The sequence below is a fragment of the Oncorhynchus masou genome, chromosome 9 (genome assembly GCF_036934945.1).
Source record: "Oncorhynchus masou masou isolate Uvic2021 chromosome 9, UVic_Omas_1.1, whole genome shotgun sequence".
Lineage (NCBI taxonomy): Eukaryota > Metazoa > Chordata > Actinopteri > Salmoniformes > Salmonidae > Oncorhynchus > Oncorhynchus masou.
This window is the reverse complement of record NC_088220.1, coordinates 66,171,817-66,188,230: the sequence shown is the minus strand read 5'-3', so window position 1 is coordinate 66,188,230 and position 16,414 is coordinate 66,171,817. Positions and strand designations below refer to the sequence as shown.

At 42.5% G+C, this 16,414-nt stretch overlaps 1 protein-coding gene across 2 annotated transcripts in view; it reads right to left on the bottom strand.

The window, feature by feature from the left end:
• Positions 1–323: 323 nt before the first annotated feature.
• The window catches only part of LOC135546498 (CD166 antigen homolog A-like), a 60,700-nt gene continuing 44,609 nt past the window's right edge, over positions 324–16,414 (bottom strand). The window contains exons 6-16 of one of the 2 annotated variants that reach the window (XM_064974976.1): positions 16,117–16,275; positions 12,014–12,138; positions 11,623–11,755; positions 10,959–11,071; positions 10,532–10,658; positions 10,130–10,251; positions 8,504–8,636; positions 7,864–7,893; positions 2,055–2,166; positions 1,796–1,945; positions 324–1,684 (exon numbers count right to left, since the gene is read on the bottom strand). In XM_064974976.1, the coding sequence (XP_064831048.1) occupies positions 1,831–1,945; positions 2,055–2,166; positions 7,864–7,893; positions 8,504–8,636; positions 10,130–10,251; positions 10,532–10,658; positions 10,959–11,071; positions 11,623–11,755; positions 12,014–12,138; positions 16,117–16,275 (1,169 nt within the window). In that variant the 3' untranslated portion in view covers positions 324–1,684; positions 1,796–1,830. The remainder of the gene's footprint in view (positions 1,685–1,795; positions 1,946–2,054; positions 2,167–7,863; positions 7,894–8,503; positions 8,637–10,129; positions 10,252–10,531; positions 10,659–10,958; positions 11,072–11,622; positions 11,756–12,013; positions 12,139–16,116; positions 16,276–16,414) is intronic. The other variant, XM_064974977.1, reaches the window with a different exon arrangement.

The window sequence follows — 16,414 nt, the reverse complement described above, 5'->3', positions numbered from 1 at the left end:
GGATGAAGCAAATCCACGTGCTATGTTCTTTGGCCAATGGATGGCAGCATACATCCTTTCTATGTGCAGTTCTGGATTTCTGATTATCATGGTCTTGTATGATTCTGTATTGATTTGTCAGAGTCATGCTATTAGTGTTGAGGAATGCTCAATAGTGGTCCAATTGTAAAATATGGATTTATGGATGATAGGGATGAATAGAGATTGATTCTCTGGGATTTTGGTGTGTATATGTACCTATTCTCAATGATGACCGAAGGGTGATCATTTTTAGGATGTATTGTGAGAAGAATGACAGAGCCAACAAAACATTCTTTAACAACTTTCTTCAAAATGTAGGCTACACTTTATTTTAAACAAAAGTACAAAAACAAAAGCCAGTATTTACAATACTTGCATGGCAACATTTACCCTCTTTGGTCTTATTTCCAATTTGATGGTTTCAGATTAACTACAATGTAGGAAACAAACAGCCAGCTGACAGTATGAGATATCATGTGGTAAATCTCATAGAAATCCACAGAAGGCTTACATTATAATTATCATTGTCAAATACCTGCAAGAAAGTACTATCAATTGTTCAGTACCTTTAAAACTAAGTGGTGGAATTTGTGAGAATAATTGAATATAACTAACAGAGATGCTATTTGTGTAATCTTGAACAATATAAATAGCGAAAAATAACCTAAACAAATCACAATTACATCCAGATCTGATATATTTACAGGTTCATTAAATGCTCCTCATAACCCTGACCAACTGCTGGACAACTTGTCTCTTTCCACATAAAAAATGACATGAATGCACAGAAATAAACACTATGAACACAACTGAGATAAGACATATTCTGTAATGTAGTGGTTACATTCAAATTAAACACGACCCACTGATACACAAACAAATGGTAAGAGTGTAATGGATGCCTAACAGCATGACTCAATCTCCTGATACTTTTGATGGTCAAAAAAATGTTAAAAAATAAACAGGAACCATGAAACATGTCATGAAATAATTTGTACAACAGATCCTCTACTTCCAAGGCAATGCATCTTGGTATAATGCTTAACTCATATTACCTTACAACACCCAAAGCTGTTTATGTAGCCTATACCCTTAGCCCTTTCATTAACATTTCTACAATTTATTTTCCCAATGGAGACTACAAAAATGGCAGTGTATGTGCCATTAAAAACAGACAAAATGCACTGACTGTGGTTGTGTGGATGGGTGTTTGGTTGTGTTGATGATATGGAACTGAGACGTAACTGCAGTGAAGACCTTCAGCTCTTCGGGATGCATTGAGAGTCAGGGAGGTATAGGCCAATGTACACATCCTTACAGAAAAGGCAACTGGTCCAGTAGTAATTCTACCAGCAATAATGTTAATTAAATCCAAGCCAAACACTCCAATTGTAATTTTTCTCAATTTGACCAAATCCCTCTTAACCAACACTTGAAACAAAAACTATTATAGTAGGAAAGTTAATGCATTTTATCTAGAGTGTAGACAATTTAGGCTTATGTACAACACATATCTGTTCATTTAGCCAGTTTTTTTCATTCAATATTGAGAGGAAACAAAGTTTTGTGTATAAGTCCGAATCCAAATGATCTTCATCCAATTCAATGCCCCCTTTCAAATTTTAACAGAAGTGTGCAAAATCTTCTAGTTGCTGCTTCCACACTGCATAAAAATAAAAATTTATGATGTTACTGGCATATTTTAATCTAAAACAAAAGAAGCAAATATTCTAATATACAGTAGTAGAAGTGTTTTTCAAAACAAGTTCTTTACCTTTTTTTCCCTCATTCTTTAAACATTTATTTTCTTTACACCTCAACTTTCTGGCTGTTCTCCTCCAGCTTTTCTTCTATTTTCTCCTCCAGTTTCTTGCTCTCCTCAGTGGATCCATCCTCCTTCTCACCAGTCTTCCAGCTGCCTTGCCTTTTAACACAAATCAGTTTGTTTAACACTAATCACAGCCCTCCAATAATAATACATATTTCACCATAACATGCTATATACGAATGGCATTTTGAATTGATGCACTTACTTGGATTTCTTCATGTACAGCCAGTATGCTAGACCCACAACAACGGTGGCCAGGAGCAGACCAACAATAACTCCTACCACCAACTTTGTCGTGTCACCCTCATCGGATGAGTCTGTAAAGGCACAAAGAGAGAGGATAAATCAGAAACTAGGAGAGAACATTCTGCAAATGAAGAGACTGCAAAAAAGACATTTCCGTACATGTATGCATAAACAGGGTTGGGTAGGCTACTTTCTGAATGTAATCCTTTATTTCAATTTCTTTTAAGTATTTAGTAATTTGTATTTCACCGGTCTGAACTATTACATCCAATGTATTTGGTAACAATATACTTCCTGGGCATGTAATTGTTTTCCAAAAATAAATAAAATACTTTCTATACCATTTTATCTAATAGCGGTCCACAATGTTGTGTCACCCTTTCATCCTACACTGGTATCAGAAGTCTGCTAGAACAATGGTGTGACAAGAGTGTCTGATAAATGACGAAGATGTAAATGTAAAATGAATACTTGCAAAATATTTATATTTGGTCATTTAGCAGACACTCTTATCACAATACCTATGTAAGAATGCTGTTGATTGACTACAGCTCAGCTTCAACACCATAGTACCCTCCAAGCTCATCATTAAGCTGGAGGCCCTGGGTCTCAACCCCCGCCCTGTGCAATTGGGTCCTGGACTTTCTGACCGGCCACCCCAGGTGGTGAAGGTAGGAAACAACATCTCCACTTCGCTGACCCTCAACACTGGGGTCCCACAATGGTGTGTGCTCAGCCCCCTCCTGTACTCCCTGTTCACCCAATGACTGTGTAGGCCATGCACGCCTCCAACTCAATCATCAAGTTTGCAGACGACACAACAGTAGTGGGCTTGATTACCAACAACAACAAGACAGTCTACAGGTAGGAGGTGAGGGCACTCTGGAGTGTGGTGTCAGGAAAACAACCTCTCATTCAACGTCAACAAAACAAAGGAGATGATCATGGTCTTCAGGAAACAGCAGAGGGAGCACACTATCTACATGGAAGGGACAGCAGCGGAGAAGGTGTGAAGTTAAGATCCTTGGCGTACATATCATAGACAAACTGAAATGGTCCACCCACACAGACAGTAGGAGGCTGAAGTAACTTGGCTTGTCACCCAAAACTCTGACAAACTTTTACAGATAAACAATCGAGAGCATCCTGTCGAACTTGTGTCACAGCCTGGTACGGCAACTGCACCACCTTCAACCACAAGGCTCTCCAGAGGGTGGTGCGGTCTGCACAACGCATCACCGGGGGCAAACTACCTGCCTTCCGTGACACCTACAGCACCCAATGTCAAAGGAAGGCCAAAAAGATCAAGGACAACAACCACCCGAGTCACTGCCTGTTCACACCACTACCATCCAGAAGGCGAGGTCTGTACAGGTGCATCAAAGCTGGGACCAAATGACTGAAAAACAGCTTCTATCTCAAGGTCTGCTAAACAGCAATCACTAACTCAAGAGTGGCTGCTGCCTTATACTGAGACCCAATCACTGGCCAATTTAATAAATAGATCACTAGTCACTTTAAACAATGTCACTTTAATAATATTTACATATCTTACATTACTCTTATCATATGTACTGTATATAATGTATTTTATACCATCTATTGCACCTTGCCTATGCCACTTGGCCATCGCTCATCCATATAATTTATATGTACATTCGTGGCCAAAAGTTTTGAGAATGACACAAATATTAATTTCCACAATGTTTGCTGATTCAGTGTCTTTAGATATTTTTGTCAGATGTTACAAGCATTTCATAAGGCTTTTATTGACAATTACAGGAAGTTGATTTAAAGAGGCAATATTTTCAGTGTTGATCCTTCTTTTTTAAGACCTCTGTAATTCGCACTGGCATGCTGTCAATTAACTTCTGGGCCACATCCTGACTGATGGCAGCTGATTCTTGCATAATCAATGCCTGGAGTTTGTGGATTTTGTTTGTCCACCCGCCTCTTGAGGATTGACCACAAGTTCTCAATGGGATTAAGGTCTGGGGAGTTTCCTGGCCATGGACCCACAATATCAGTGTTTTGTTCCCCGAGCCACATAGTTATCACTTTTGCATTATGCCAAGGTGCCCCATCATGCTGGAAAAGGCATTGTTCGTCACCAAACTGTTCCTGGATGGTTGGGAGAAGTTGCTCTTGGAGGATGTGTTGGTACCATTCTTTATTCATGGCTGTGTTCTTATGCAAAATTGTGAGTGAGCCCACTCCCTTGGCTGAGAAGCAACCTCTCACATGAATGGTCTCAGGATGCTTTACTGTTGGCATGACACAGGACTGACGGTAGCGCTCACCTTGTCTTGTTCAGACAAGCTTTTTTCCGGATGCCCCAAACTATCGGATAGGGGATTCATCAGAGAAATTGACTTTACCCCAGTCCTCAGCAGTCCAATCCCTGTACCTTTTGCAGAATATCAGTCTGTCCCTGATGTTTTTCCTGGAGAGAAGTGGCTTCTTTGCTGCCCTTCTTGACACCAGGCCATCCTCCAAAAGTCTTTGCCTCACTGTGCGTGCAGATGCACTCACACCTGCCTGCTGTCATTCCTGAGCAAGCTCTGTACTGGTGGTGCCCCGATCACGCAGCTGAATCAACTTTAGGAGATGGTCCTGGCGCTTGCTGGACTTTCTTGGGGGCCCTGAAGCCTTCTTCACAACAATTTAACCGCTCCCCTTGAAGTTCTTGATAATCTGATAAATGGTTGATTTAGGTGCAATCTTACAGGCAGCAAAATCCTTGCCTGTGAAGCCCTTTTTGTGCAAAGCAATGATGATGGCATGTGTTTCCTTGCAGGTAACAAAGGTTGACAGAGGAAGAACAATGATTCCAAGCACCATCCTCCTTTTGAAGCTTCCAGTCTGTTATTCAAACTCAATCATCATGACCGAGTGATCTCCAGCCTTGTCCTCGTCAACACTCACACTTGTGTTAACGAGAGAATCCCTGACATGATGTCAGCTGGTCCTTTTGTGGCAGGGCTGAAATGCAGTGGAAATGTTTTTTGGGGGATTCAGTTCATTTGCATGGCAAAGAGGGACTTTGCAATTAATTGCAATTCATCTTATCACTCTTCATACCATTCTGGAGTATATGCAAATTGCCATCATACAAACTGAGGCAGCAGACTTTGTGAAAATTAATATTTGTGTCATTCTCAAGTTTTGGCCACAACTGTAGAAGCACAAGCATTTCACTACACTCGCATTAACATCTGCTAACCATGTGTATGTGAGCAATACAATTTGATTTGATTGTGCCAGCAGACTTCTGATGTCCACAGCGATTTACAGTCAATGCATTCAACTAAGGTTGATAAACAACAACAACATCTCACAGTAATGGCAAGTAAAATGCTCAGGTGGAACAAACTTAAGTCCCATGGTCACACTGGTGCATTTTGGACTTCTAACTCCTTTTAAACATTGTGTGTTTGAGCTCCAGACTACTGCTGCATTAGATTCTTCTATTTCTTTTGCATCCGCTGATGCTATCCATTAGTGTGTGTAATTAACAGGGGCTGTGCTAGAGTGGTGTTTGTGAGACAAGGGCGGATCCCAAAAGTGGTTCATCTCACAAAAACATCTGTAAAGTCAGAACAGTTTGAGCTACAAACTATTATGACCCATCTATACAGACCACAGGAGAATGGTGGCACCTTCATTGGGGAGGACAGGCTTGTGGTAATGGCTGGAGCGGAATGGGTGTAATGGTATCAAATACATCAAGCACATGGTTTACATGTGCTTGATGCCGTTCCATTAGCTCAGATCCGGTCCTTATTATGAGCTGTCCCCCCACTCAGCAGCCTCCACTGGCTGAAACTCTCACTAACACGTTTTGCTCTATGACGCTCACAAGCCATTGTTTTGTGTTCTACCTGTAGCCATGGTTGTCCTGAAAAGAAAATGGTAAAACACTTCAATGTGAGGATAAATATGAGGGCAGTGCAAGCAGATTAATGAAAGCAGTGAATTTCAGCTTTTTCACTGTGGGAGTCCTAGGACCAATGGAGTTAAACGTGCCTTTTTTCAAGTCTGAATGAAATGTCATTAAGAAAATAGAAAGATGTCATAATGTGTGTTTTCAAAAATATCCTTTCTAAATGTAATCATCTACATTTTTGACAAACACTGTTATCCAGAGTGATGTACAACAGTCAGTACATAGATTTTTATATTTGTTCATACTGGGCCCCCATGGGAATTGAACCAACAACCCTTGTAAACACAAGTGCCATGCTCTACCACCTGAGCCACACAGGACCATATAGGTTTTCCAAAGTATCTGTAATCTGATTACAATTATAGTTTGTTTTTTCTGTAATCAGATTACAAGTAACTGTTAAAAGTTACTGCCCAGGCCTCCCAGGTGGTGCAGTGGTCTCGGGCACTGCATCGCAGTGCTAGGTGTGCCACCAGAGACTCTGGGTTCGCGCCCAGGCTCTGTCGTGGGAGGTCTGTGGGGCGACACACAATTGGCCTAGAGTCGTCCAGGTTAGGGAGGGTTTGACCAGTAGGGATATCCTTCTCTCATCATGCACCAGCAACTCCTGTGGTGGGCCGGGCGCAGTGCGCACTAACCAAGGTGGCCAGGTGCACAGTGTTTCCTCCGACACATTGGTGCGGCTGGCCTCCGGGTTGGAAGCGCGCTGTGTTAAGAAGCAGTTTTGGAGAAAGCATGGCTTTTGACCTTGTAGCGATGAGACAAGATAGTAATTACTAACAATTGGATACCACAAAATTGGGGAGAAAAGAGGGTAAAACATATATTTTTTTTAAGTTAAAAGAAAGTTACTGCTCAAACCAGTGTATAAATGTCAATAAATGGCCTACAGAGTGGTGCAGTGGCCTAAGGCACAGTGCTCACTGTGCCACTAGAGATCCTGAATCGAGTCCAGGCTCTGTCGCAGCCAGCCGCAACCGGGAGACCCATGGGGTGGCGCACAATTTTTCCAGCGTCGTCCAGGTTAGGGGAGGGTTTGGCCGGCAGGGATGTTCTTGTCCCATCACACACTAGTGACTCCTGTGGCGGACCAGGTGCAGTGCATGCTGACACGGTCGCCAGGTGTATGGTGTTTTTCTCCGACACATTGGTGCGGCTGACTTCCAGGTTAAGTGGGCATTATGACAAGAAGCAGTGCGGTTTGGTTTCGGAGTACGCACGGCTCTCGAACTTTGCAGCGATGGGACAAGACTGTAACTACCAATTGGATACCATGAAATTGAGGTGAAAAAGGGGTAAAAAAAACCAACTAAATGTGAATTAATACATATGGATGAATGAATAAGGTATACACAAACATGTCACAAAATTAGATGGTTGTTATACAATTTGTAACCTTCTGTATTATGATTTAAATAAATGTATCACTGACTACATACGAACAGTATGCAAACCGAGTTTACCCCTAAGCCATGTGTGAAAATGTGATCTGTTCCTTGTGAACGGGTAATACGTACAATTTTGGCAAATGAAAGGATAGAGATTTTGTCAGGATGCTGGTGGCTCCACTCCTTCTGATCCTCAGAATTTGTATGTTTATCTTAACAAATATTTCCAACATCCCCAGCACCACATCTTGTTGTTGAACAGATTTTCAGCAGTGGGAAATTTCTGGATGCTGTTAATCTGATATTGCGCTCTGAAGGGTATAATACACAATAGCAGATTCCACTTTCTCTGGGAATCCTATATATTTTATACAGAATCCCTCCTCTCCTCCCTCTTGCTACAGGAAATGATAAAGAAGACCATCACAACTTACCTTGTTTATCCATTCTCACCTCCTCAAATACTGAAATCAGATATAAAGGGATATTAACGTCCAACCCAGAAATCAATTAAGTATACTGTATAATGTCATTGGTCAGACAGTGCTTTATTGGCTATGTTAGACTCTAGCTTGAGTGTAACGCTGTGAGTTGTGTAGATTTTCCGGTCGCATGCAAACTGAGAACGTGACGCAGAGAGGGGAAAGGATAGAGTCCAGCATCCCGACAAACAGACCAAAAGTGACGGAGTCTAATTAAAAAGGGACAAATTCCTTTCAAAACACACAAAGATGAGTGAGATATGGCTGTCTATACTGATTTATCTATTCAGATACTGCAGAAACCAAAGGGAGATTATTATTGCCAAGGAGCATGCATAGTATGCCCAGTATGCATACGAGCATGTTTTAGGTTGGCTAGAGACAAGAACTAGGCCCCCATGGCCAAGGTTCCCTCCATAAACAGTTCCATATTATTTGACTAATCATCATGCATACAGACAGTGGGTGAGTTTGTTAGTGTCGGAAGAGGGTGATAGACCAGACCCACGCAAGAATTAGTGAGTTACCCTTTAGAGAGGAAGGAAGGGGATAGGGCAGGGAATTGTAGGCCATACCACCACACTGTACTTACAGGTCGACACGTTAATAGTCCTGGTGTCCTGGCCAAGCTCATTGGACACAGTGCAGACAACGGTCAGGTTGACTGTAGGCACAATGGTCAGCTTGTGTGTGATCTTTCCATTGACATAGGGACTCTCATCAGCCTGAAAATCAAATAGACGCAGTTAGTTAGTGTACAATGGCTTATCTTGTATCTTGTGTATCTGAGATTTAACAATGGCAGAACATAGCTGCTTCTTCTTCAGGAATAGCACAAAGATGCATATCATGTAAATCTATTGCGAGGGATATATGGAATCTTATATTATTCCATGGCATAATGAACATTGCTAGAATAAAATAAAATATGTGCATTTTATGTACTATCACTAGGAGGTGGTGTTGTATTTTTGTGAGGCTCAACCTACTCCTGATAAGGAGGCATAGAGGGCATAGAGGGAGGTGACTAGAGAAACCCCCAGACACACAGGCAAACAGTGTGCGTCTGCTATGAAAAGAGCCTGCACTAAGCTTACATTTGATCTCTTATCCTATTTACTGTTTTAAAGAACTCTTTATCACACAATAAGAGACGAAAGACTAAACTTTGAATGCACTGGTGTGTTTGTCCCCAGATGCGCAGCAATGTGGGCTGTGACTAAATTACTGTGTGTGAGTGACTCAGCCTTAGAATAGTCATTGAAAGAGGTCAGTGCTGCCTTGGATTGGATTAGTCATGCAGACCCAATGTGTGTGTGCGTGGTCATGGACCCACACCCACATAAAAAATACACACACACACGCACGCACGCACGCACCGCACACACACACACACACACACACACACACACACACACACACACACACACACACACACACACACACACACAGACAGGTGCACATCATCTCACGCTGGCTCATTGTGTAGCTGTGCTATCAGTGCACACACAGGTACGCCAAGAACAAAAAGCCTTTGTCTTCATGACAGGCTAATGCATAATAAACGTGGTGTGCATCTGAGAGAAGGAAACCTATATACAAAAACACTGAGCCCATCCATATGGAAAGTGTCAGTCAGAAAAGTTTCAAGAAGACAAGTTACTTAGGAAGTCACAAATAGTAACATAGTGAAAATATTATGGGGGAAGTTTCTGCTTGTCTGAAATAGAGTGTGGAGAGTAAAAACCCACAAGCACTGATTCACTACAAAGACATCCAAAGGTTCATTGACTGTAAACCTCCCAGATTTAGAGTTCCCTGGCTTCCTGACAGATTACAATAAAAGGAAGCTTAAATGGACTCTTTTTATAAGGTCAGGAGCTGCTTTCATATTGGCAGTAACACATCCGGAAAGATGGCGAGGATTTGTGTGTTCCGTTCCGTTCATGTGGTGACATGCCACACAAAAATGGGTGCATGGCACAAAGTGTTGCTTTGAGAGAATTCGAGAATTCCAGATAGACTAATGATTTTGTGAGTCTTTGCTGCAATTCTAAGATAGATAAGGGTGGTGTGTGTTTTACAGTAACTGATGGATAAATACAGTATGTGTGGTCTGTATAATGAATGTCTCAATGGGTGTGAAGTCTAATGGCGCCTCCTGTGTGTCAGTGGACTGTCCTGGCGCCTGAGTGAAGATGTTTGTGTTTGTTCATACCGAGGTACCGTTGACGCTCCAGGCCACAGTGGGTTTGGGGGAGCCCTCAGCCTCGCAGGTAAGTACCTTATGCTGGCCGTCCTCGCCGCGCCGCTTGGCCACCCGCCGAATGACTGGAACACCTGCAAGAAGACGCACATCCTCCTCAGCTACACCAGAACAAACAAGAAAATGATCACACCATGCCATGCCACAACACCAGATAAGGTATGGACAACACAAACAAATATGGAGAAAGCCTCTTCCTCAAGTGAGACTGCCATCCACTGGGAATTCGGGATCTTTGAATAAAAATCTCTATCATTAGGAACAAGTACAAAAATCGATTTTTGAGAAACAGTGTTGAATGTGCCCAGTAACAACAGCAAAGCCATATCTGAGAAACTGTCACAAAATCTTTACCTTCAACAACCAGCTCAAAAGAGGCTTTCTTGATGAGAGGACCCATGGTGACCACAACCTCATACTTTCCAGAATCAGAGTAGGTCAACTTGTCAAATGTGGGACGACTGTCCAACTTGCCATTGTCCTGAAATGAATGAACAAAACTGACAATTACCAGACAGAGCAAAAAGGGTTACGTGCCTTGCTCAAGGGAGCATCAACATATTTTTCACACAGTTGTGTCAGGGATTTGAACCATCAACCTGTAGGTTATCAGACCATAGGTTATCAGCCCAACACTCTTAACCACTAGGCTACCTTCACCTACATTTTTTTTTAAAAACACGTAAAGTCATCTTATCGCTTTGAGAAGGTTTTATCACCTATTTCCAACCAAAAACATACATCTTGGCCTTATAATAACTTTGGTACTGTTTAGTCTTACCTTAGTCCAAGACACCTTAAGTTCTCCAGATGCATGGGTCTGCAGGGTCAGAGCCAAGCCTTCGCCAAAGCTCTTCATAACCTTCCCTGAGGGGCTCAAACTCATATCCAAGTCTGAAAGGGAGAAAGGGAGGAGGACACACTGTAAACAAGCAGTTTAACAGTCTGGAGGAGAAGGGGCAAGAGCACTCCTGTTGAAAACCATATCAGCTCCCTACAGAAGCCCCAGCACCTTCTCATTGATCCAGGTTATTTAACGTATTAAAGGACCTGAGCTCTCCAAGCATTTTCACCTCACAGCGTGAGAGGAGATGCTCGGCTTCTATTCTCTATAACAAACCGTATGTCTTTTCCTGCTGAGGGATGAGGTTGCAAACGGAAATATACTCTGACAATGTTCCCCTTTGAGAAAACTAACCCTAATGAGGTTATACAGCCGGACATAAAATTAATTATGAATTAGATGATGAATATTGCAATCTATAGCAGGAGGAAGTGGGCTATCATTATGGCTGGTATTTCCCATGAATTCATTGCTGGCCTAGCATCGTTAAAGAAATTGCTGGCAGTATCTCAGTTGAAGATAATAACTAACTTAATTGAAGAACGCATAATCAATAACTTAAACCATTGATCAAGATATCTGTAGATAAAGAGTGACTTACAATTGATGGTAATGTTCTTGGAGTCTTCCATCTTGGCATTGTCAATGATAGAACACTTGTATTCCCCTGTGCTTTCACGTGTGACATCAGTCACAGTGTAGGAGTCAGAGTTCTCCACCTTCACCACCTTTCCCTTTAGGAACATAAGAATACATTTTGAAACGCTCAGATGGGCTTGAGTCTAGGTTAATGTAGCGCTTTAAAGACAGGGTGGATGGGGTAGGATGTGTAGACTTTGACAAGGTGTAGGGTTCGACTGGGTTAAAGAGGACAATAGCAGTAGAAGGCAAGTAATTAATGGGATCAGAGTAGGAACTAAGGGCATACAGTATGCCAGGTGGGGTTTCTGGTTGTGTGAGAGGGTAATGGAGTCATATCACTGAGAGCTTGCCAGAATGTGGAAGTTGAAGCTGGTGGGAGGTGGGTTCCCGTCGGCCTTGCACTTCAGAGTCACGTTGGCTCCTTCCATTAGGGGCCCTTTCGAAATGACATGCAGACTGATCCTCTCTGTGGGGTCTGTTGGGAGAGGACAGAGAGACAGAACAAGAGAGAGAAAACAGGAGCAAGAGAACAGCAGAGAGTGAACAGCAGAGAGGGAAAGAGCGAGAGAGAGAGAGAGAGAGAGAGAGAGAGAGAGAGAGAGAAAAGGGGTCAGAGAGGAGGAGGACACAGTCAGACTGAGACCCGGCACACAGTTTTATTTTTTTTATTTCACCTTTATTTAACTAGGTAGGCTAGTTGAGAGAACAACTGAGACCTGACCAAGATAAAGCAAAGCAGTGCGACACAAACAACAACAAAGAGTTACACATGGAATAAACAAACATACAGTCAATAATACAATAAAAAAAGTCTATATACAGTGTGTGCAAATGAGGTAGGATGAGGGAGGTAAGGCAATAAATAGGCCATAGTGGTGAAATAATTACAATATAGCAATTAAACTCTGGAGTGATAGATGTGCAGAAGATGAGTGTGCAAGTAGAGATACTGTGGTGCAAAGGAGCAAAATAAATAAAATAAAAAACAGTAAGTGGATGAGGTAGTTGGATGGGCTATTTACAGATGAGCTATGAACAGGTGCAGAAATCTGTGAGCTGTTCTGACAGCGGGTTCTTAAAGCTAGTGAGGGAGATATGAGTCTCCAGCTTCAGTGATATTTGCAATTTGTTCCAGTCATTGGCAGCAGAGAATTGGAAGGAAAGGCGGCCAAATGAGGTGTTGGCTTTGTAGGGTGACCAGTGAAATATACAGTGCCTTGCGAAAATATTTGGCCCCCTTGAACTTTGCGACCTTTTGCCACATTTCAGGCTTCAAATATAACGATATAAAACTGTATTTTTTTGTGAAGAATCAACAACAAGTGGGACACAATCATGAAGTGGAACGACATTTATTGGATATTTCAAACTTTTTTAACAAATCAAAAACGGAAAAATTGGGCGTGCAAAATTATTCAGCCCCTTTACTTTCAGTGCAGCAAACTCTCTCCAGAAGTTCAGTGAGGATCTCTGAATGATCCAATGTTAACCTAAATGACTAATGATGATAAATACAATCCACCTGTGTGTAATCAAGTCTCCGTATAAATGCACCTGCACTGTGATAGTCTCAGAGGTCCGTTAAAAGCGCAGAGAGCATCATGAAGAACAAGGAACACACCAGGCAGGTCCGAGATACTGTTGTGAAGAAGTTTGGATACAAAAAGATTTCCCAAGCTTTAAACATCCCAAGGAGCACTGTGCAAGCGATAATATTGAAATGGAAGGAGTATCAGACCACTGCAAATCTACCAAGACCTGGCCGTCCCTCTAAACTTTCAGCTCATACAAGGAGAAGACTGATCAGAGATGCAGCCAAGAGGCCCATGATCACTCTGGATGAACTGCAGAGATCTACAGCTGAGGTGGGAGACTCTGTCCATAGGACAACAATCAGTTGTATATTGCACAAATCTGGCCTTTATGGAAGAGTGGCAAGAAGAAAGCCATTTCTTAAAGATATCCATAAAAAGTGTTGTTTAAAGTTTGCCACAAGCCACCTGGGAGACACACCAAACATGTGGAAGAAGGTGCTCTGGTCAGATGAAACCAAAATTGAACTTTTTGGCAACAATGCAAAACGTTATGTTTGGCGTAAAAGCAACACAGCCCATCACCCTGAAGACACCATCCCCACTGTCAAACATGGTGGTGGCAGCATCATGGTTTGGGCCTGCTTTTCTTCAGCAGGGACAGGGAAGATGGTTAAAATTGATGGGAAGATGTATGGAGCCAAATACAGGACCATTCTGGAAGAAAACCTGATGGAGTCTGCAAAAGACCTGAGACTGGGACGGAGATTTGTCTTCCAACAAGACAATGATCCAAAACATAAAGCAAAATCTACAATGGAATGGTTCAAAAATAAACATATCCAGGTGTTAGAATGGCCAAGTCAAAGTCCAGACCTGAATCCAATCGAGAATCTGTGGAAAGAACTGAAAACTGCTGTTCACAAATGCTCTCCATCCAACCTCACTGAGCTAGAGCTGTTTTGCAAGGAGGAATGGGAAAAAAATTCAGTCTCTTGATGTGCAAAACTGATAGAGACATACCCCAAGCGACTTACAGCTGTAATCGCAGCAAAAGGTGGCGCTACAATGTATTAACTTAAGGGGGCTGAATAATTTTGCACGCCCAATTTTTCAGTTTTTGATTTGTTAAAAAAGTTTGAAATATCCAATAAATGTCGTTCCACTTCATGATTGTGTCCCACTTGTTGTTGATTCTTCACAAAAAAATACAGTTTTATATCTTTATGTTTGAAGACTGAAATGTGGCAAAAGGTCGCAAAGTTCAAGGGGGCCGAATACTTTCGCAAGGCACTGTACCTGCTGGAGCGCATGCTACCGGTGGGTGCTGTTATGGTGACCAGTGAGCTGAGATAAGGCAGAGATTTACCTAGCAAAGACTTATAGATGACCTGGAGCCAGTGGGTTTGGCGATGAATATGAAGCGAGGGCCAGTCAAGCCAACGAGAGCATACAGGTCACAGTGGCGGGTAGTATATGGGGCTTTGGTGACAAAACAGATGGCACTGTGATATACTGCATCCAATTTGCTGAGCAGAGTGTTGGAGGCTATTTTGTAAATTACATCGCCCGAAGTCAAGGATCGGTAGGATAGTCAGTTTTACGAGGGTATGTTTGGCAACATGAGTGAAGGATGCTTTGTTGCGAAATAGGAAGCTGATTATAGATTTCTTTTTATTTTGGATTGTAGATGCTTAATGTGAGTCTGGACGGAGAGTTTACAGTCTAACCAGACACCTAGGTATTTGTAGTTGTCCACATATTCCAAGTCAGAACCGTCCAGAGTAGTGATGCTGGACGGGCGGGCAGGCGTGGGCAGCGATCGGGTGAAGAGCATACATTTAGATTTCCTTGCATTTAAGAGCAGTTGGAGGCCACGGAAGGAGAGTTGTATTGCATTGAAGCTTGCCTGGAGGTTGGTTAAAACAGTGTCCAAAGAAGGGCCAGAAGTATACAGAATGGTGTTGTCTGCGTAGAGGTGAATCACCAGCAGCAAGTGCGACATCATTGATGTAGACAGAGAATAGTCGGCCCGAGGATTGAACCCTGTGGCACCCCCATAGAGACTGCCAGAGGTCCGGACAACAGGCCCTCCAATTTGACACACTGAACTCTGTCTGAGAAGTAGTTGGTGAAGCAGAAGAGGCAGTCATTTGAGAAACCAAGGCTGTTGAGTCTGCCGATAAGAATGTGGTGATTGACAGTGACCCTGGACAGACAGGGCTTCTGAGACCATCACAGGGAGCAGACAAGCCAAGCTAGTGAAGTCCTCAGAGCTGTACACTCCATTTCTGAGTGTGTTCTGTGGCGATGGCTGCTTTTGAATGCAGCGGTGGAGCTGTTCGAATGGCAGTCACATCCCAAGGCTCTAGACAAAAAGCTTGTCAATGGTACTGCTTCAGACGAGCCAAATTGCCCACATTTCTTTAAAAACAGGATTCAAACAGCATCTGAGCCCTGTCCTATTTAAAGAGCCATCTAGAGCAAATAACATTGACTATGCTATTCATTGACCGCTATGCTCCAAAACACTCCCACAACAGACTCATGCTCAGCTCATTTTTAAATTAGTGCCATTATGGTGTCATTGTTGTTGTCTGTCTGGGCTGCAAGAAAAAAGCCATAGAGGCACAAACTTTACAACTATAACGTGAAAATAAAATAGCCATTAATCTGTTTGTCGATACACTAACTGCTGACTGCTGAGGCTGATAGCAGATCAATAGCCTTCCTAGGACAACCAGCGGTTAGGGAAGTTGTGTCGGATAGTTGAGGCAGTTACGGTAGTTGGGGTAGCTTGGGTAGTTTAGGTAGTAAGGGTAGTTGAAGCAGTTTGAGGTTGGTTTGGTCAGTTTAGGTCTTTGGGGCAGTTGGGCTAGTTTGGGTAGTTGGAGTAGTTTGGTGGCTCTCTGGTTACTTACAGGTGACACTGAAGGAGACTGGAGAGGACAAGGTATTCAAAGCCCCGCAGGTGAACAGAGCTGCTGTGTCTCCCTTCTCAGCTGTGTACTGCAGAATGGAGGAGGTGGTGGTGAGGCCAGTGACTTCGTCCACCTTTACTTTGGAACTGATTATAATGCCTATAAATCACAACAATACTGATTAGAAATGGTATGGTCACGGAGTAGCCTACAGACACAGAGATAATTAATAATATGATCACCAAGTCACTGACATTTTAGATCCTGTAGAAACAGACACATTTATGAGTATTGAAGA